This window comes from Nestor notabilis, unplaced genomic scaffold, assembly GCF_000696875.1.
Source record: "Nestor notabilis isolate BGI_N333 unplaced genomic scaffold, ASM69687v1 scaffold7516, whole genome shotgun sequence".
NCBI lineage: Eukaryota > Metazoa > Chordata > Aves > Psittaciformes > Psittacidae > Nestor > Nestor notabilis.
Window position 1 is genome coordinate 20,283 of NW_009931420.1, and position 22,326 is coordinate 42,608.

General features: G+C 45.7%; 1 protein-coding gene across 1 annotated transcript in view; it reads left to right on the top strand.

The window, feature by feature from the left end:
- Positions 1-4,162: 4,162 nt before the first annotated feature.
- The window catches only part of BRINP1 (bone morphogenetic protein/retinoic acid inducible neural-specific 1), a 59,500-nt gene continuing 41,336 nt past the window's right edge, over positions 4,163-22,326 (top strand). Inside the window, exon 1 of the mRNA XM_010015878.1 lies at positions 4,163-4,380. Coding sequence (XP_010014180.1) covers positions 4,163-4,380 — 218 coding nt within the window. The remainder of the gene's footprint in view (positions 4,381-22,326) is intronic.

Below are 22,326 nucleotides of genomic sequence, written 5' to 3' on the forward strand. Positions count from 1 at the left end.
GTGGAACATGACTCAGAATCAGTACATCTATCATTTTCTTCTCCCAGTTCTTATTTACTGTGAACTGCAGCCCATGTCTTAGCTCACCCACTGATCATGTTTATTAACAGATGTGCCAATTGCATGATCATGTTTGCTGACATGAACCAGAAAGACCCAGATGACTGCATTGCTCTGTAGCACTCCTGCATGAAAATGGACTTTATAGCTTGGATTTTTGTTAACTGCTGTATTACAAAGCTTTCTGACACCTCAAGAGGGTTGTCATTCACTGCTTATAGGTCAGGAACACCTAGTGAGCCATGTGGGCAGCAGGACTGCCTTTTGTTAGGTGCTATAATCAGATGATGGCCTTTCCAACAGGTTCATGGTCCAAGTAGTCAAATACTATTATGTCTCCATGCTGATAATTGCAAAGCAAAAAAGCATGTGCCCAAGATCATAGAGGGTGCAGAACTGAGCAGAATGCTGGATTCCTGGATCAAAACCCAGTGTCTGGCTCCCCCAAACCTCCCATTTAGTGCAGAGATGGCTTTTGTGCCACATTTAGCTTTTACTTAGTCTTGCCTCTCCTACCCAAGGTCTGTATACTTGGAGACATCACCTCCCTACCCCTTTTTCCCCATCCCCTTTGCAAAATCCCCAGCACATACCGCACATCAGTGGAGCCCCGTAAAGGTACCTAACAAATTAATTTCAGATTCAATCTTGTTAGGAGTTAGATTGAATGCACCTCATATAATACTGCCTTAGACACAAAATAATCCCACTTTAGTAAGCTTTATAGCTTCCATAGGGACCAGCCCCGTGGTGTGTATTAATCTTTAATGTGAAACAACATCTCTACAGCAGCTACAGGGGGGAAAAAGATACTACTAAAAAATTAAAGTTGATGGTGTGATAGTTGTCTAGACCCAATTGTGCTCTACCATCCTCCATTGCCTAAGGCACCATTCCCTGCTCTCAGCACTGATCCAGCTTCCAGACTGGAGATATGTCCTTTTCTTCTAGTGATTTTAAGGCATGTTCTCCCTGTGTCTTAATCTGTGGTTAAGATCTATCACAACTCATATCATCCTGACACTAACTTCAACCGAAAAGGAAAGGAGGGGAGGATGAAGAGGTGCGTGGGGGGAATTAGTGAGTATCTCCTCTCTTTTATAAGTTGATATTTCCCCAATGTGTGATGCTCGCATGTGGGAGGACACGTTGGGATTTCTCTGAAGCCCGTTTTATTCAGCTCTTCTCATAGTTCAGTTCACACTTGCACTGCCTGGGAACTGGAGGGGAGTTATCACTCCTCTTAAGTATGTAAAAGCTCCTCTCTCTGCAATGGAAATTCAATAGAAAGGAAAATGTTTAAAGGAAAACTGGTCCAGGCTGGTTGATGAAGGAAGTAGTTTTGGATTAGTCTCATGAACAGACAACCAAGCAAGTTTGGACAATGCGTACCGAAGAACTGATGGTTATCAGAGGAAATGTGCATGCCCATCTAATGGCAAAAAAGCTGAGTTTGAAGCTGCTTACTGTGGTGGGACATGCTGCAGATGTGCAAAGAACAGAAAGGCAGAGAAGTAGCCTGGATGGAGAAGTGGGAGGAATGGCTTTCTGATCTGGAATTTGGAAATGCTGAGGGTGGGATGTAGCTGGGAGCATTTCTCAGTAATCACCTTGGGATCATGACCAGTGTGAGTGGAAGCAGATATGTACCGTAGCCCACTTGGAATATGCTCTATTCCTTTTGGTGTGGGGCTAAAAACTCCCCAAACCCTAGGTTTGTAAGGTAAAGTACAACCACTCTTTTCTAATAGGAGAGGGACTGAAGTGGCAAGATCCACCACTCTTATGGGTACAGTAAGAGTCAGTGGTGAAGGCTACTATTAAATACATGCCTTCAGAACAGAAACAACCTCTTTCAGTTAGGAGCTACAGGTACCATTAGGTTTAATAACAGTACTATTCCATCTGCGTTTGGAAAGAAGTTTAAATGTGCCCAACAGAAAAAGGGAACATTCATTGACTTTCCCATGCTTAATGTTTTTCATTCCGACATGTAATGCAACAGCTGACTGTCGGTTTTGACCAGACTTACACAACTCAGCTTTGGTAAGTGCTGCAGTGCTCACTGTAGCTCCACAAACACATGCTGTGCACACGTGCAGGCTCCCACACACACACTCAGCACTTGTGCTCCCTGTCACACTCCCGGCACAGGAGATGAGCCATGGGCTGCAGCTCTTCTGTGCTCCTGAGGGAAGATCCTGGAGCAGGAGACAGCCACATCAGCCACAGATGGTGATGCTCTTTGATCTATACTGTGCTTACACCAGCCAAGGTCTCATGTTCACATGCAGTGCTGCAAGTGTGCATGACACCTCTAGCACACCTCAGTTTGGCCTCTCCTACACTCTTGGCAACACCTTTCCTCTTTGGGAATCACAAACTTTTAGTTTGAGTGCTTATGGTGGACTCAGACTCAAAACCAGAATAGTTTCTGGGATGTACAAATAAGCCTGACACCAAATCTCCCTGTAGCAGAGCTTTGCATAGCCTAATTTGTCCTGCTTTAAAGAATAGCTGCAGTCTCTCTGCACTCTAATCTGCAGAAATAGATGGGTATCACTTGTCCTGAGGAGAACTTTTAGCCAGGTTTGTGCTCCCGGAGTGGGGGATACAGCCTTAAGATCTCTCTGCCTGGCTGGACATGCCCACAGTGTTGGCACATCCTCCACCAAAACCAGCAAGGCAGCCAGATGGACAGGAGGTGGGCAGGAGGAGGAACATGTCCTGTATACGGAGAGGACTTTTTCAGGGCATCATCAGCAACAAGGAGCACAACCCAGCACGCTGGGATGCTGCTGCAGCTGCAGTTAGGAAGCAGAAAGGAAGGGTATCCATGTCAGGTGTGGGGTGTCAGCTAAGCAAGCTGCTCACCTTCCACCAACAGAGCACTCAGCTTCATTCAGAGAGGGGCATCATGCCAACAGCATGACTGCGGTGGTGGATGATCTAATGGCTGAAACATTGCGAATGGGAGTCAGGAGATGAGGGCTCTCTTCCAGCTGTATCCATGGCTTGCTGTGTAACCTTTGGCAAGGCATTTCACCCCTCTGTTTCCCTTCCCACTCATCATATGTCTTGTCTGTTTAGCTCTTAAACACATTGGGGAGAGGAGCTGGCTCTGAGCAGGACTAGACTCAGCCATGATTTGATGTGGGGATGCGGTGGGACAGCCACTCTCCCATCACATGAATGACAACATGTCCTGCACCAGGTGCTGTGAAGCATCCCCTTAAGCTCCCTAGTAAATCTCCTGCACTGAATATGCATGTTCACTGTGTCGTCCTGCAGAGCCTTGATCTTGAGAAAAGCCTGGAGGTCCTACTGTAATCGAAATAACAACAGACCCTGTTCCCCCTCCATCAGACACACACCTCCCAAACAGCCAGGCAGGAAAGCGGGTTGAGGTGATTTTTCTCCTTCAAAGTTTGGCAGGATTTCATAGTCATGTGTGTGTCTGTGTGTCCGCATGTGCTCGTCACTGAAGCCTGGGTAATTATTTTGTTTTATTTCTCTTTTTGGCAACACTTTAAAGTAAGAGCTGGGCCTTTATAGATTGCTCAGGTTGCACGGAGTATGGATTACAGATCATCAGAGAGACATGAAAGCAGAAGACACGTTTCTCTGGCATAGCATTAAAGGGACAGGAAAGGGGTAATTGTAGCCTAGGGTGCAGCCACCTTCTGCGCCCAGCTTCACTCGCCTCTGCGGCACTGCGGAGAACTGCACGAGGGAAGTGATGGAAAAGCTGGGGTGAGGATGTCTCAGGTCAGGACCTGGTTATTTCAAAGGTGATGTATGCTCAGGAGGTTAAAGACACCACTTAGGTGTATGAATAAAACACTGCCAAATACTCTAAGCTGCAACACAGGCAGAGGGAAGTCTTTTAAAACTTGATTTTTCATGTCTATTTTCACTCTGAGAGACAGTTGTCAAAGGATCAAAGCAATTCCTGTTTTAAACTCTCTCTTTCTCTCCCTCCTCCCTCTCCTCCCCTCCATTTCTCTCTCTCTCTCTTTTTCCTTCCTCCTCTTCCCTCTCTTTTTCAACAGGACTCCACACAATGGAGCAAGAATGAGAGGAAAAAGGCAGACAGAAAAGCATGAACTGGAGGCTTGTTGAGTTCCTCTACCTCCTGTTTATATGGGACCATATACTAGTACAGCCCTCCCACCAGGACCCAGCTGCTACCAACCAACATGTCTCCAAGGAGTTTGATTGGCTTATTTCAGACAGGGGGCCTTTCCACCACTCACGGAGCTACTTATCCTTTGTGGAAAGACATCGTCAAGGATTTACAACCAGATATAAAATATACAGGTACGTTGGTTTCCTACAGAACCTGGAGCTTGGATAAGTTGTTAGGTAGTAGGAGCTCAGCCAGTTCCCATGGGCTCGAGGCTTGTAGTCAATTGGAGACACGTCATTGTCCTTGCTCCATCTGGAAGCACTTCTTTTGTTCTTCATGGTCCTCAGCTGGAATGCTCTGATAGTGAGATGAAGGTAGTACCATGTCAAAAAGGGGCCAAGGGTGTGGGTGTACCTTATTTGTGGTGACAGATAAGTTTATAGCTAGGTTCACAAGCGTGTTTGTCAAAACAATGTACTGATGGGCAGACCAAGCCTCTGTACCAAACTCATACATGTGAACTGCCAATAGCTGAAGGTTCACATGGATGAGAACAGACATAAAGATGTCTAGATACACATCAGTATGGCAGTTCCCACACTGCTGAGCATGATGAGCTTTAGCTGTGTAGTCTACCACAGACCTTTGCAGATTATCTCCATGTAGGAGCTGGATTTGCCCCAGAACTGTGATCTTGGTCTAAAAGACTGCCAACTAAAATCTCCAGAGAATAGGTAGAATCTGGATTTTCCTTTGCCTTCTAGGTTTTGAAGCCTTTGTTGTTGCCTGTTTCCAGCTCTTCTTGCCCACTGTGATATCCAGAAACATGCTTTTCTTTTCTCATTTTAACATGAAAAGCTGGGGTGCTCATATGAGCCTCCTATTAACACAGCAAGTGCTTCAGAGTGAAGGGAAATAAGCCAGCAAATGTCATGAGATTTGTGCTAAAACCCAAAAAGACTGCAAAACCCTCATAGACATGTGCACATTTACATAATTATATAGTCCTAGTGTGTTTCAGAAAGACACTTGCAAACACAACTGTGCAAACTAGTAGGTAGGAAAGCACTAGTGAATAGCCTAGTGGCAACAGGCATGCAGACACACATAGGTGATGACTGGGGGGAGCAGGGAAACCACATGTGTTTAGGCTGTGTTCCCCACAGGCAGAGAGCCAAAAGCACTTGCAGAATAACAATGATGTGTAAGACATCATCTATATGTGGGGAAGAAAAATGAGTTGTGCCTGTCCCATGGCCTCCAGGGAGTGCAGCATCCACTCCCCTCACACCAGCCTGCAGAGCAAGGGCAGGTTAACATGGGCTGAAGATATTGTCCTGGCTTGTTCTCTTCATTCAAAACAGCTCAGGGGGGAAAACAGCCCCAGACCTAGATATTATGCTGCCATGCATCCACTAAGGATGTCTCACTGTCTTTGCCTGCACAAAGGAGCAGAGAAAGAATGCCTTTTCAGAAAGACTTTCTTCCTGGTTTCAGAAAGTCTTTCTTCCCAGCTCTCCTCCTGCCCTGCCTGACAGCACACGCTGTGATTGAGGCTGCAAATCTCTGCCCCACACAATGCCCCTGGTAGAGGCTCTGCCCTTTGCTAAAGAGCAATTCAGCCCTGAATGCCACCGCACCAGTCCACAGGGGCTGGAGTGGGAGAGAAATGCACGCAGTGTATGTGTTCAGGCACATCTATGAACTGTCACTGTAGGTCAGGCCAGAGATCCATCAAGCCTGGGATTCTGTCTCAAAGAATCATGGAAAAATGGGTCTGGAAGGACCTTGAGAGGTCATTTAATCCATGCCTCTTCCCCAAGGCAGACTCAGACATACCTGTGTCACATCTGACAGAGGTTTGTGGGCAACTTGAAAGGTTTCCTGTGACAGAGGATTCACACCCAGAGCAGGCAGCCTGCACTACAGCTTTGCTGTCTCCACTTTTATAAAGGAGCTAAAATGTTTGTATGTGAAGCCTGTGATTTCTAGTTGTATCTGGTGTGTGGTGAGAAGCAAATTCCCCTTTGGTTTGTAGGAGGCTGGTAAGAATTTGAAGGCTTATCTCAGTTAAGGATGAACTGTATATATGGGAAGCAGAAAGGGGTCTGTCTCCGTTACTGCTGCGTATGCCAAAGCACTTGTAGCATGGGGAGAAGACAATGTCCTCCTTCTTCTATCACGGGAGAAAATGGGCAGAAGCATTCTGCAAGCACGGGACGTGTCTGAGAAGGGTCTTGCAGGTGGTCACAGTGCTGGAGAACTTACTCAAAAGAAACTAAAGATGAGACGAAGTCCAGTGGAAGTAGTTGAGAGAGAGTTTAGAGAGACAGGGGAAGGCTGCTAGGGCACCTGGGTCATCTCATGGCCAAATACCATGCACTGAGCTGAGGAGGGAGCTGAGGGCTTGGGGAAATCCAGCCACGTGTGTCATGGTTTGAGCTGCTGGGAGCTGAGTGCCTTGGAAACATACTCTCTAGGTCTAACTTCTGCTTCCACTACAGTCAGCTGAGGAGGAAGGGAGAGCCTCCTGTTCTTCAGCAGATGGAGCCATTAAGTAGGTGGCTGGCCAGATGATGGAGGGTTGTTTGTTTCTAATACCCAGCCCTCTTGGCAGAACTGGTTGCTTCAAAACTGGTCCCATGCATTTTAAAGGAGTGTTAAAATCAGTCTGGTTAAGGTGAATTAGTGGAGCCACAGCCAATTCCAGCAGTTGAGAGCTGGACTCGGAGCACACACACCCCTTCCATATCATTTTACTGAAACCCCCAGGGGTAAAATCTCATTTTGTGGGATCCTTAAATTGACTTCAAGAAGCTGTAAAACTGTGGGGATTTTGTCAACTCTTTAATTCCAACACAGAAGCTTCTCTCCTACCAAACGATGCCTCTCAATTGCTCTTTGCACTAGACTAGCCCAAGGGAGGCACATATTCTACATTAAGGATATTGCTCCTTTCCTTAGAAAAGCAGTGGATATGAAGCATGGGAATTTTCTGTGCTGTCTTCTCTTTCAATGTTCTTTTTCTCCTCTACTTTTTTGGGTGTCTGGTTTGTTCTTTGTCCCTCCGTCAGACAGTTCCTTGAGGCACTTGTGATTTAGCTGAATGAGGTTTAACCTGACCACTGCTTTTCTAAGGCCAATAGCAGCAGACCTCAAACCAACCAGAGCAACCAAGGATTTGGAGTGGAAGTGATATCAGGCAAGAGGACCTCACCCATCCCTATTTGAAACACTGTCATCTGTTTAGTGGTGATTTCCCCAGTGTCTTGCTGTGCAGGAGCATGGACACAGTGCATTAGGACCGTGTCATTTACACTGAAAACCCACAGAGATAAAGCCACTGTCAGTGCTACAGAGAGCAGAAGGCAAACCACAGCATTTGCTCATCTTTACAGGTGATGTTAGAAAGGAAGCAACACTAAACTAAACATGAAACCCTCAAAGCTGAAGTCCAGAAGTCTGCCAATAGCAAGCAAACAGCCTGTTTTAGTTAGCCAGGCTATTTTACATGCTGCATAAGCAGAACTGCTGTAGCACAGCAAAGCTGCCAATATCTTTTCATAGGATGCCTGAATGCAGATCTATCCAAAAGCTTATTCCTGCCTCCTGTGTATTTCATTTTAGTATATTTTAGGTCCCTTTCTCACAAAATTTGGACGACTGATTTTCCTCACATCCTCAAAGTTTGTACCTTGCATGTGGTATTAGGAAGCAAGAAAAGATTTTATATATGAAATCATGAACAGTAGGGGTAGATACAATTGCATTAAGGAAGCACATTAATCAGCATCAATTCATACTAATAAGGCTGGTTTAGGGGGGCCTCTGGCAGGAAAATGCTGCTTTGATCATTATCTGTGCACTCTGATGCTAATGCAGGGAGGATGGCAGATGCTGAGAGTGGTTTGTGGGGTGGCTGAATATTCATTATCACTATCCTGGTTGTTCCCAGTCATGGGAGCCTTGGGTACTAGGTACTGCATGAGAGCTGGAAAACAGATGAAGCACAGCTTGGCTTTGGGACTAGGGCACTACTCAGCCCAGAAAACATTCCTGTTACCATAAGACAGTAGTTAACAGCTTCAGTCCACTTCTTTGAAGTATATTGTCACGTTGTCCTTTCTTCTTTTCCCTGAAACTGATTATTTAGCTATAAGGCAAAGCAAAAGCAACAATAAACTGAGCACTTGAATACACTCTGCAGCCAGCCAGGGAGAGGCACTGACACAGGGGCATTTTGCTAATGATGCTGCTCAGTTTAAGTAAGTTCTAGAAAAACAAATCTTTCCTAGAAAAAATGAGGCTTTGTTGTTCAATGTCAGAGGTAAGACACAGAGAGGGAAGTGGTGAGATTGTCTCAGCCAGCTGAGCAGACAGGCTGCTACTGCCAGATTTCCTACAGCAAAGCAGGGATAGGACGCTGTCTTGGAAAGAGAGACTTACGATTAGACTGGCAGAGTCTATATAATATCTATATAGATAATATACATTTATAATATATATTATTGCCCCAGTCTGATGGTGTGGTTGTGGGTAAGCTCACTTCTCTATGCCTTGGTTCCCTCCCCACCCCCTGAGAATGAGAGATGACAGTGCTTTGTCTGCTCTGCATTACTGGGCAGACTTAATTAAATGCTGCAAGACGTTTGGACATAAGGGACGACAGCAGTATAAAATAGATGTTTGAATGGGGCTGGAAGGGGAATGTGCAAGAAAAAAGGTGGTTTTTCCATGTGTGGGAGTTTAATTCCATTTTCTGCAATGCCAGTAGGGACCGGGAAACATGGCTCTGTGTGGGAGAGCAGGGAAACCCTGGGGTATAAAGAGGAGATCTGCTCGCCTTGCACTTCTCCTACAGTAGGATCATTTAGAGGCTGCCTAGTTCCATGAAATCTGCAAATATACTCTGCCAAGCCTGGTTAAAATGAACCGACAGATTCCAAACTTAGCGGAGGATGTGACAACAAACCAGTCCCTGTACCTGCAGAGTGGCAGGACAGAACTGATTGCTTGTGTACACTTGTTACAGTAAGGTCCCTGGATATATAAAATGGAAATAGAGCTCCTGAGACAGAAAAGGTTATTTCATCAGGAGGGTGGTGCAGGTCTAAGGCAGGTCAGTGGAGAGGTGGGGGTATCTCCAGCCATGGTGATCTTCAAGGATTGGGTGGACAAAGCCACAGCTGATGTACTCCAGAGCTGGTGATAGTCCTGCTTCAGGCAGAGGTTGGATTAAGGACCCCCAGGGTCTCATCTAACCAACACTTCTGTGCTTTCCCTGTATCTTCGATTCAGAATGGGCACTAAACTGGGTGCTCATAAAGGGATTGGCACTGCTGAATGCATTCAGCCACACTGGAGGGTTTTATTTAGCCCTAGAAAACCCACAAATCGTATTCTCTAAATGTTCCATTCCCCCAGTGAAGAGGAAGAGAATGATCATAAAGTGAGGATCTTTGCTGTGCACGTCACACGGGCTACAACTGACTTAGAAATACATGTGCTGTTCTGCTGCTTCAGTTTGCCTATAGAGGAAAAATAAAGTAAAAAAAAAAAAAAGAGGAAAGAAAGATCTGGTCTCCCCAAATTTCGCAAGTTTTATGGCATACCCAACATTGCCCACTGTCCCAGGACCTGCTCCTACAGCTCTAAGGCTTAGAAGGCTGCTTGCCTTGGTTGGCTGGCTGGGGGAATGATGAGCTTTTATTATTTCTAAGCAAAAGCCAGATCTGGTTCCTACTTCCAGGCACAGGACTTGGACAATGTGGTGAGTGAATGTGAGGTTTCTGTGACTGTTTTTAGCAGCTTCTATTACTGACATTTTGCCTTTCCTGATCAGAACTTCTAGGCAGGCTGCACGCAAAGCTGATTTCCACAGCTGAGGAACTGATCTGGCAGAAAACTAAGTTGAGGCTGTTCAGCCTGGAGAAGAGAAGCTGTGTGGATACCTCAGAGCAGCTTCCAGTGTCTGAAGGGGGCCTACAAGGATGCTGAAGAGGGACTCTTCATCAGGGACTGTAGCGATAGGACAAGGGATGATGGGTTCAGACTGAAACAGGGGAAGTTCAGGTTAGACATAACGAAGAAGTTCTTCCCTGTGAGGGTGTTGAGGAGCTGGCACAGGTTGACAAAGAAGTGGTAAATGCTCCATCCCTGGCAGTGTTCAAGGCCAGGTTGGACAAAGCCTTGGGCAACATAGCCTAGTGTGAGGCATCCTCGCCCATGGCAGGGGGTTAGAACTAGATGAGCTTAAGGTCCTTTCCAACCCAAATCATTCTGTGATTCTATGACTGTGTGGATGGAAGCAGGAAAGGGACTAAGGGAGGGGACTGGCAAGACTGCTGTTTTCAGCAGCAATGTGGATTAAAGTGGAATTAAAGTGGTTGTGAAAATACATGCTGACTTTTGGCAAGGGCAAGATCTAGTAGAGCTGCTTCCACTGTTTTTTCAGCCCATCTCTCCACTCCTCATTGACTCTTTCTGCTGTCTCTCTATTGCATTGAATTTAATCTACTGGTCACTAGAGCTGTACAAATAATTGATTTTGTGGTTCACTGGTTGTATGGAACGAAAAATAACATTAAAAATGGGTTGATATGAAATGGATGTTAGTAAAATGGAAAAATCAAAACATTTCATTTTAGGCTCAGTGAGAAGTTTAAGCTTTGCTCCTTGTTTTCATTTTATTAATCCAGTGAAAAACCTTTTCTTTTATTGCAATTTTTAAGACATAAAATCTCATCTCAAAACACAAAGTCAACTGACGCCACTTAAAACATGTCAGAAGGGAGATGTTTTGATTTTGAGTGTATTTTGTTTAGCTCTTTGCTCTTCAACTTGCTCATTCAGTTTATGTTGAAGTCTTTATGTCCTTGAAACATGGAAGGAGAAAATAAAACAGGCTGGCTGTCCTTATTGTTCAGTCTGAAACTCTTTGACTTCCCTTGGGTTTGGCTTTTAGCATCTTAGGATAAAGGAAAAATAATACTTTCCCAGCACTGTTGGGTAAGGGAGGCAGAGGCATGGTGAGTGGTAGGATTGAGCTTTGATGTGCTTGTTTAAACTGAAGCTGGATGCCGAGACCTGGGTGTCACTGACTGAGACAAACAGTACAACACATATGCAGTCATAGCTCCTCTCTCACACATGTCTCCTGGCAAGTTTTCAGTCCTGTTCCAGTTATTTGGATGCCTGAAGCATCCAAAAAAGCACTGTAAAGGTTCTTCTCAAACAGCATTAAGGTGATGCTTTGCACTGGTACAAATTGATGGGCACTGTTAGGCTGTTTAATCTTTGCTTTGGCTTTTTTAGTCACACTGGAGTTCTGCTGACAAGGTTTTCCTATTAGGTTTTTATGCTGTCTGTTAAAGGGGACATCAGCTTTTATGTTTCACAGTCAGAGCAAGGCATTTTCAGGAGAAGCAACGCAGGAATTGAAGGACAGAGGGAGCTGAGATGAAAGGAGGCTCTTGCCTCTGTGTGGAATGAGCAATGGAAAGCCGTACAGCATTGCATGGCAAAAAGTAGGAAATCTCCATAGTTTACATTATGCATGTAGAACGGGTGATGTACATTGGTTTGTAATCAGTAAATGCCTTGTAAATAAATGTGTGTAAACCAAAAATTTAAATCTATTTCCATGGAGCATGTAAACAATGAAGGCTTCCAGCGTTCTCCTCGGTGTAAATGTTAATCTCAAAAATGACATTACTACAAGTTTATGCAACTTTACAAGAGAGCCACAATTTACATTCCTGTCTCACCAGCTCTAACACGGCAGTTTGGCAAACACAGGCCCTTCAGCGATGGGTGTAAACCAGCCAATTCCATCACATTACCTCTCCTTTAGCCACCACCTTCATTACTCTTGCACTTCAGGGACCAGTGTTGTTACATTCCCTGCATAATGCATCTCCCTGCTTATGGGAAGCTTATAATGTATTTGCATAAGCAGAATAATGGCAGGAGTAGGGGATGGTGGGGAATGGCTGAGCTGTACAGTGCTTTGTCCTGGGGCTGTTGGGCTGAGCAGACAAGGAGCTTGGCTTCGTTGGGGCTGGAGGAGCAGCTGCTCTGGCTGCATTTGGATTCAGATGGTGAGGGCTTGAAAACAGCACTGGCAGCTGCAGGACTTGACAGAAGCACACACGTCTCCTCCTCTTTGATATCCTTGAGAACAGAGGGCAAACGAAAGGATAAATGGCACCGGTCTTTGATATGCTCAGAGCTGCGAAGATATGAGAACAGGACATCTGGCCAAGCTTTGGGGAAGGACAGGCCTCATCTCAACGTGGCACTGCATGTAGGGAATGGTGCAGAAGCTGTAGGGAATGGTGCAGAAGCAATGCAGTTGATAAGTTTATGTTCTGACAGGGTGCTTGTGGTTAGGACTGGGTGCTTCCTCTGGAGAAAAGCATGAACGTGAGCTGTATGCCTAGAAAGGCATATCATGAGCTGGTTGCCCTGTGTGCTGACCCGGGTAAGCTCTTAGCTGGGTCGGCTGAGGGCTAGCACAGTTCTGCAGAGTTGCATGCTTCAGCACAGAATTCCCTTTCTGAATCCAGGATGAAATGGCTTTAAACTGACAGAGGGGAGATTGAGATTAGACATTAGGTAGAAGCTCTTCCCTGTGAGGGTGCTGAGGCGCTGGCACAGGGTGCCCAGAGAAGCTGTGACTGCCCCATCCCTGGCAGTGTTCAAGGCCAGGTTGGACAGAGGGGCTTGGAGCAACCTGCTCTAGTGGGATGTGTCCCAGCCCATGGCAGGGGCTTGGAACTGGATGAGCTTTAAGGTGCCTTCAATCCAAAGCATTCTATGATTCCACAATTCTATGAAATATTTTAACTATGCTCCCAGAAGAGGCACAGGCAAACAGTTTTAGTCACTGAACCTTTCCAAACAGATCTGCATCCTGCTGGGCTGGGAAGAAGCTGTTCACACAGTCCCCTCTGGGACTTGCTTGGTGAGGGGATCTTTTCCCCTCTGCATAGCACAGGGAGGGCTCTGCCCAGATAGCTCCCCAGGCTACTCCCCAGCATGCTGCAGCAGCAATGACTCTGCACGTTCAGCTCAGACTGTGGTCCAGTGGCTTGGGAACATATTTTAAAGGCTAACAAGCTGAGGAGAAGCCTTCGCTGGTTTTTTTAGCAGATTATTAATTCTGCTTTCAAATCAGGCAGATGCTTATTTCAGCAGAGAAGCTGTTACACACATACAAAAACTCATCCTGTTAGATGCATGGAATAATTTTGTTCTGGCACCGGTAGCACTGGGAGATGGCATGACCCCCCGTATTATAGGGGGATTTCTATTTCTGGATCCATCTAATGTTTCTCTTGGGTTCCAGAAAGTAGCTTTTTCCCTTTCTTTTTTGCTTATTGCCACCCACCAGCCTCTGTAAATGGAAAAAGGTGCATCCCACCGGGGCAGTCAGAGCCATCCAGGCTGGTTTCCTGTGTTAAACTACTAAGAGCAGGTACAAAACCCAAGGACACCTCTGAAAAGAAGCCCAGGAATCAGCTTTGCCTGCAGCAGGGAGGAAGAAGGGTTTGGGTCAGCCCTTTGTGCCAGGATCTCCTCTCCAGGTGGTGTGGAATCAAACATGCCCGTGTGGAACTAGCGGTTCCTCTGTGCGCTGCAGAGCACATGTGCCTGGTGAAGGAGCTGACACAGCACATGGGCAGCTTGGTGCAGTCTCAGCATCCCCTGCAGAGAGCCCTGGGCAGTTGGTACTTTCTGTGCTCCTGGGGAACAGGAAGCAGGCACTACTTGAGCTGCCAGGTCTGCGCACTAGGGATGCTGTTCACTGGTCACCCAGCCTGGCAGCTCTGCATCTTGGGCGATCAGACCCCATTTCACATCCGCAGCCTTCCCCACAGTGACTGCAAAGTATTTACAAGGAAGCTGCAGTGAGGTTCCCTTCACCAGGGAGTCATGTTCGCTGGTTAAATACATCCCAGCGGGTGAGAAATGCCCAGAGGGAAGGGAGGAGAGGGAAAGGGATGGGAGCTGCAGGTCACAACATTGTTTTCATCCATCTGGGCTGCAGGCAGGTGCTGCCTCCTCCTCCTCCCTCCCTGCCAGTCTCCTCGCAGCTGCCTAGGTCTTGAACCACTCTGTTCCAACAGGACAGAGATTCCCCCTATCCCCATACTTCATGGCATGGGAAAGCCTCTGACCTGCTCCAGCGCCTGCCCTGAAAGGCAAAGCAAACCTTGAGGTGTGACACCAGCAGCTGTGAGCAGGACCAGGCTGGGGTGTAGCAGAGGGATGGGATTCTCTAACATATCTGCTATGCTTCTAAATCAAAGTCCCGCTGACAGCACAGAGCACTAAATGCCTGCCTCGGGCTCTGCTCCTACAGTCATGTGACGGCATCAGAATTTAAGCTTTAATTAAGAAATGAGTGCAGAGAGGGAGGAAAGAGTCTCTGGCCCTGATGGCTGCAAAAGAAAGCTTGGAAACATGACCCGAGTGCAACCAACATCTGCTTTAATGTGCAGACGGCTCCCAGCAGAGGGGTAAGCAGCTGGGAGAGAGAAGCCATTACATCAAATTCCCAATCAGGTCAGGCCTGCCTCTGCTTCTGCTTGCGATGAAAGAGCTTGCTTGGAGAAAGGAGAGTTTCCATTAAAGCTGTGCTGTGGCAGAATTACACCAGTTACACCAATTACACCATTATACTCCGGCTGTACGTGGCTCTCATGCCGCCTTGTAGGGCTAATTTTTACACTAACACAGCCTCTGCTTGTGGACAGCTATCATCTAGAGGTAGCAAGAGCCAGCTCGTGCCTCTTTGCTCCTGCAGGCTGAATCATGCTGATGGTGTGCAGCACTTTTTAAGCAGTGACATGAAATTGTCTGCTCTGGGATTATGGCAGGAGGTGTTTTGCCTCCTGGAGTTCTTTAGCCCAAACTGAAGGGACTGCTATTATGCCTATGTGGCATGCTACCTTTCAACACTTGCTGGCCTGAAAACCCATGCTGGACTTCCTCCTGACATCAGTTACAGCAGCGGTAGAGAGCAACTTAGAACTAGAGACCAGTCAAGGAGAAGTCTCTGAATGCTCTCCATTTCTCAGGGACACATCTTCGGTGTGGTTCATTAAGAACCCTATTTGATAGCTATGTTCTCAGGTAGCACACCATGGTCTGGAGCCTCAAATATGACTGATATTGCAACAACCTCTCATTCCCACAAGTGAGTATCATGAGTAGCCAGTGGAAGAGCTGTTCCCCTATAACTTACAGCTGGGATCTGTCTCTGGGCTCTGGCTGACTAAGTAATAGCTCTTGCAAACATCCTGACACCGACACCACCTTCCCCCAACCCCTTGCTGATGTGGCTGCTCATGTAGTTTCTACAGTAAAAGTGCCCCTTTGCAAGCTGCAGACAAAGGTTTCATGGACTGGCAGTGACTGGCAGGTTTGCTGGAGCACAGATTTGGGTTTAGGGACTGATTTAAATAGGGGACCATCACAGTGCACTCAGGGGATTTAGGCTGGATGAAGATGCAGACACTGACCAGGGAGGGACACTGCCTCCCAGCAGCTACCTGGGGGTGGAAGGAGCAGCATTGTGTTCAGAGGGCAAAGGTGTTTTCATTGTCTGTGCATCCCTGCCCAACTTCATTTTGCTTTTCCTCCCCTTCATACTGGTTCTTTTCCTCCCCGCAAAGGAAAACCTGCCTAGTGAGTATTCAGCATTAAATATTTCAGTGGTAGCTTCCAGCTCTTGAGCCAAAACCTAGAAAGAACATTACTTTTTACTCCCCTCCATATGTCTGGGGCTTTCCCTGGGGAGCACAGGCACACAGCCTGGGTAAGGCTAATAAGAGAGCTTGGTACGCAAGAACTGTGTGTTGCATGGATAGGAGCAAGCAGGAGGAACAGGAATAAGAAAAGAAGGTTGTTAGCTTCATCTCTGGTTAAAGCTAAATTGTCTCCACCAGACTAATATACTTGAATCGCATTTTGTCTTCCTCCCCTCTGTTTTCCTCCCTTTGCCCCCTATTCATGCACAGACTGTGAAAGTCTCAGGTTCCCTCCTCCCTCCCATAAAGACTCCAGACTGTTTCTTGGGCGTACTTAGTATCTGGGCCATACCAATTCAGCAGGTGAATGTTGCCGAGTCACAGGATGAACTCAAGCCTATTTAATGCCTCTTCAAAGCCCACACTTTGAGAGGCCTGTGATTATGTAAAGCGTCTGAACTCAATTTTTAAAGTAAGTTTACGGCCTTTGTAATTGCAGAGGAAAACTTGATAATGCGACTCCTACATACTCAGAAAGCAGAAGGCAAAAAAAGGAAGAAGGAACAAAAAAAACCCCAAACCCTGAAGTTTATCAGATTTTCAAAGTCTCATGAATTTTAAAACCAATCTCTTAATTCTTTTTTGGAGCCTGACTCATGATTTTCAAACAGTTAGCAATATGGCTGTAGGGATTTTAAGGCTGGTTTGTTATCTTATTAGATAACTTACATAAAATATCCAAACCCGTGGAGACTCTGAGATTGAGTATTGCACTTCAGTACACAGCTGGAGAGGACAGTGTCTTTTCCTTCTGTATAGATGCTGAGGATCTCCTCTTAATCCAGGTCTCTAGTCACTACTGCAGCATAAATATTTCCACAAATTATATTAGTGCTAATCATATGAATGAGAATAGCCATAATATTGATCTTCATAATACTTAGGTTATTAAATTTGAGTTTGAAGGTAGTTTTGTGGGGCAATTCATAACAGTAAATCTCATCAGCATGCATAAGCAGGGAAAGCAAGCCACAGAGCAATAGCATTGCAAACCCAGAGAGAAATATATTCTAGAGTCTTCCATCCTACCACAAGACTGCACACTGAACAGACATGTGAATAAGTTAGCAATGCCAGAACTGAAGTTGTGCTAATCATTTGATAATCTCAGGTAAGCTAATTGATGTGAAAGGGGAGAAATGCCTTTGGATGTTGAAACAACTTGTTCCAATATTTCTATGAAGCATATGCACCACCCAGGGCACTTTACCCTTGGAATATTTACATGCACACAAAGGCAGGGATGCTGGTGCGATAAAATGGAAGAGGACTGCCTTCCACATATTAGCTTACTCAGGCTGTCCACATTCAGTTTCAGACTCACACATACTGAAGAGGTAGGGAGGTAGTAGAGCTCATCACGCTCATAGCTGTTCACAGAGCCTCATCGGTGCCTCTGTGCAGATGAGAGGTTTGAGATGCACACAGATATTGGGGTGGCTGAAGCTTCTTGCATGACCTACAGTGGATTAAAGGAAATCTGAGCAGACTTTTCTGTGAAATAGCTCTATAATAGGAGCCAGAAAAAGTCTTACCAGCTCTTGTAGCATCTAACAAAGGAGGAACTAAGAGTGTGGAAGAGGCTGAATGCTGCTACATAATAAGCTTACAGCATAATTGCCAACTATACTTGGACTTAATTTTCTCCTGCAGAAGAGTCATAAATAGGTTTATTGTTTTTACTGCTGGGAACTTAGATATTTTAAAGACAGTGCTGTATCTCCCCACTTGAACACATCAGCTCCATTGGTGACCGTCTCCTGTATGATTGTGGGTGAGCATCCGAAGGTGAAGACTTTACATGCACAGCTGCTGTCCGATAGCTGGAATAGAAGTATCTCAGCTCTCTGGCAGAGTCTTGCAAGTGTTTGTAGCAATGGGGTGGGATTTTCACTCATGGAAGTGGGGATTGTGCACTGAGAGGGGAGCAGATCTGGTGATCTTCTACAAGGATAGAGGAAGGCAAATGACAGAATATCGAAGTCTTTGCATAAAATTGGCTCAGTGAGGTAGAAGAATGTTTCATCCAAAGCAAAGTTTTGTCAAACTCTTTGATTTTGTTAGTAATAGAATGTTTCAGGTGATGGATTGGATTCAACATAGTTTTGAAGTCCCAGCCTCTTTGGTCACTAGTGACTATGGTGGGAAAGAGAGATCCAAGAACCAAGCTGTTTTGACTGAAATTTGTCTAATGAAAACATTAGGAGCTGTTCCAGATCCTTCCAGTGCAGAAAAAAGCCAGATTCTGCAGCCCTGAAAATAGCTGCAAAAAGGAATAAGCACCCAGACAAGTCCAGCCACTACTGAAGTCAGAGCTCACCCAAACGTGAGCGATTTAAGCTTTGTCTGGAGACACAAAACTGAAGCCCTTACCAATTACAAATGAGTTATCATCAGGTGCCACAGGGATAGTCAAAGGGGCCGAGTAGTAAAGGATTAGCCAGTGCAAGCAGAAGTATTGAGCAACCCACTACTACCTCTTATTGTGCTCGTGCCAGTGGAAATTCCTTCTTTAGAATAGAATATTCTATTCCATTTTTAGGAGCTCTCAATTTTTCATTTAAGAAAGGGACTTGGAGCAGTGTCCAATCTGTAATCAATCAGTCCGCCTTTGCAGAAAAGCTCTGAGGAAGAGCTCCTGTTCCGTGGTCTTTTATCTTCTCTGTGGACTCACAGAAATTATATTTCTCAATGGGATTAAGAGTGAGGGAGAGGGAAAACTGCAGCCAGGGCAATCCTCAACTAAACCTTAGAGACTGCAGTGCTGTAGTACCTACCTGTACCAAAACTATCCCCAACCACACCACTTCTGTCTCCAGTCAGAACAAGCAGATAAGTTTGGATCAGACTTAGAAAAGGTATTTAAGCACTTTGTGGGGGTACTTAATGGTCTAAATGCCAAATTCCTGTAGATTTTAGTGGGCTTTGCAACAGACAATCACAGAACAGTTTGGGTTGGAAGGGACCTTAAAGATCATCTGGTTCCAAGCTTTTGAAGATCTCTCACAGGCCTAAATGAGGCTATCAGTAATATAACCCAGTAATATTATCCCTGGTAATAAATCACTAGAAATACACAATGATAAAAGGAGGAATAACAGGCACAGCTCATCCAGGGATCTCCAAGCTCTTTGCAGCCATTACTTAAGAGTTCCTTATGATCACTAAGGAAAAGGCTGGGTTTTGTTTGTTTGTTTCAAATGAATACATTAATCATCAGTAAAATATTATGCAGTTCATCGAATATATTAATCACTTGTTATTTCTCAAATAACAGCTCAGTCATATATTATCAGGACAAAACATTTATAATGTGTATATATCTAGTCATCAGATGATTTATTCAAGCTTTTGTGGACTGAGTTAGTTATTGACCAGTTTAAGCACTGCTCCTTTGGGATGCAGGGATGTGTTAGGTTGTGAACTCTTAGACCATCTTTCTTGTTGTTCAGCATCTGACACCAGAGTCCTGTGTCTGGGTTTCCTTTTGATGCTGCCTCAATAAGCACGGTTATAACTCTCTTTATCTATAGGCAATGCCTGGTCTAGCTGAGGTAGGAAAATTCAACTATTTATTCAAGATCAAACTATGATCTGATTTCTCCATGCTCTTCTAGGACCAGTGCCCGAACCCAACACTAACGTCCTCATCCTTTCTGGGATCTCTCAGCTGTTTAGTGTCTCTCCACCTCCGAGTTGCAGGAAAAGAGGCTTTAGGGATCCCAGTTCACTGCTCTGTGATAGATCACACAGTTTTGGTAACACTGGGAACTAACAGGAGTCCTTTACCAGGTCCCTCCCAGCTCCCGCTCCCATGCCAGCAAACTGGCCTCCTTCCAAAAGTGCCTCAGCAGAGTGAAACTATGTGACTGACACTCACTGACTGCCCTTGTCATTCGTGACCAGCATCCCAGGAGGCTGCAGCTTCTTCCATGCCTTTATTGGTGTCAAACAGCACAGCCTCTCCCCTGGGTTTTATTAGGGAAGCTGATGCCAAATCACCCAGCTTCCTCCTACTCGATAAAAAATGTTTATAACCCAGTAAATTCTAACATATCAGCAGCTTGTTATGGAGGGAAAAGGTCATTGAGAGAGAAAGGAAAGGGAAAAAAAGAATGCCTTTCCATCAGAATCTCAGGCTGGGAGTATATGAAGGAGTCAGCACCAGGAAAACATCTTTCGATATGATAAAGTCTCATAATAAAAAATGTTGCTGCAATACAGGCCTTGTTTCTTCAGATAAATATTTAATATAGATCACTAAAGATTAATCGAGTACAGAAAAGAGTTCTTCCTATGGTTGGTGTAAAGTAAACATCTTCTTGTTAGTTTATCATAGAGCCTGAAATAAGAAAAATCCTATAGAGAGAAATGCAGAGTACAGTTTCCATAGAGAAACAGCGCACCGCACCAGGGTTTATTTAGTGTGTGGGCAGAGGACTTCCCAGAACCAGCTGCAGCTTGGCAGTCGTGTGATAAAAATCCCAGTGTAGGAAGAAGCTTCACAGTGTCATCCGTGTTCTGCTGATCTGACTCCTGCACATCCCAGGGTTTCCAGGGATGGTGATACTGTAGCACCTATGGGCTCTTGAGAGCATGCTCCACCCTGGATGAAGGCTGTACAATGGCACGTGTACCATCCCAAGCTGCTCCTTCAGGAAAGGGCAGGCAGTTCTTTTGGAGTAAGCTAATGTCCCAAGCTTGCTGTGAGGAGACAAACCCCCAGTCTGATCCTGAAGGCTGCTTGCTTTGGCCAGAAGTCCCCATAAGCATCTCCCTGGCAGTTTCTCTAAGGCATTGTGACCATTTCACTGTGCTCCTGACTGTACTGAACAGCAAAGAATCCATGGTGTTGATGTGAGATTTCCATCTCTCACAGTGCTGGGGCATCCTTAGTCAGTGCCATTGTGATGGGTAAATGACAGGACCTCTTTGCTATCTACACCACCATCCACAGAAACCATATTCCCAACTGTTTTGCAGCATTAAATAGGGCAGTTACGCAGAATAAATCATAAATAGCAGCAGAGGCAGTATGAGGGAGAAAATAAGAGTCACAGGCAAGGGAGGAGAGAAAAGAGATACGATTTCAGCTGAGACTGAAATGGAACAAAGAGTTGATGAGACGAAGAGCTAGATGGGGGTTGTTCCAGATGGCCAGCCCCACTGACATGAAGCCTGTTGCACCACCAGCATCTTGTGATCAGCTTCTGAAGGAGGGGGGCCTCAGATGAGCAGTGGATGTGGGCAGGAGAATCTGGCTGTGCTCAGGGATGGGGAAAATAGAGGAGCCCCCTCCCAAATGCATGTTCTAGAGACCAGAAGCAGCTCTGGAGAGAGGGAGGCTGTAACATTTTCCCACCTCTTCAACAAACCGTGTCTAGTTGCTTCTCTACAGGTGATACTTTTGTTTTCCTGCTTGACCTTTTCCTGTGGACACCTTTCTTGGTTTGGGAATGTTCATGTCAAACAGTCAACAAAACACTAATGCACTTGTTTGGCTCTCCCCAGGAGAGAGGCCAAGGGGAGAAAGGTTGAATCCCACTAGTCATATCCCAGTCATACTGCTCTTTGCAGTGCTGGGAGGAGTTCAGGAAAGGTAGCTGGGAAGAAGATGGAAAAAGCATGGTTAGGTAAGGATGGTTGCCTTTATTGTTGCGGCATATGCAACTCAGAACATCTCTTTGCTGCCATGCCTAGCTGATCTTACAGGACACCTTTCTTTAGGGTCACATGGAAGACGGTGGAAGGACAGAGAAGCTTTAGCATCTGGTATCCCAACCCAAGGAACATTGAACTGAAAGGACTTTACAGGGTCACAGCTTCCCATATCCCACTCTGCCAGGCACAATGTTTTGCTGTTTGAAGAATGACAGTCCTAAATCTCTAGGGCAGGATGGGGCAGTCTTTTTGGAGACCACATCGGTAGAGACTTTAGTAACAGAACCTAAGTAATAACCCAAAATCTAAGTAATAATCCTCTAGTTCTACCACAGGCTGTTGGACTTGCTACAGGTGTGACTGGATGGCAGGCAGTAGCCTCAGGCTGTCTAGGGGAAAGACTAACAGATTTTTAATAGCTGCAGGGCTTCTTGCAGTCATCTAATAGAAACCTAATCTGTGTTTAGAACAGTTATTTGTGGCATGTGACACAGATTTGGTCAGGAGAATTGCAACAGCTAAACCACCCGCGGGCTAACCTGTGGCTGATCAAGGGGCTCTTCTCTCTGCAAGCACTGTGACTGCGTTGCAGTTTGGCCCCTTGGCACCTTGGCAGGGGCTTTGCCCCTCTGACTCTGCCTGTCACGCTTCGTATTCCTG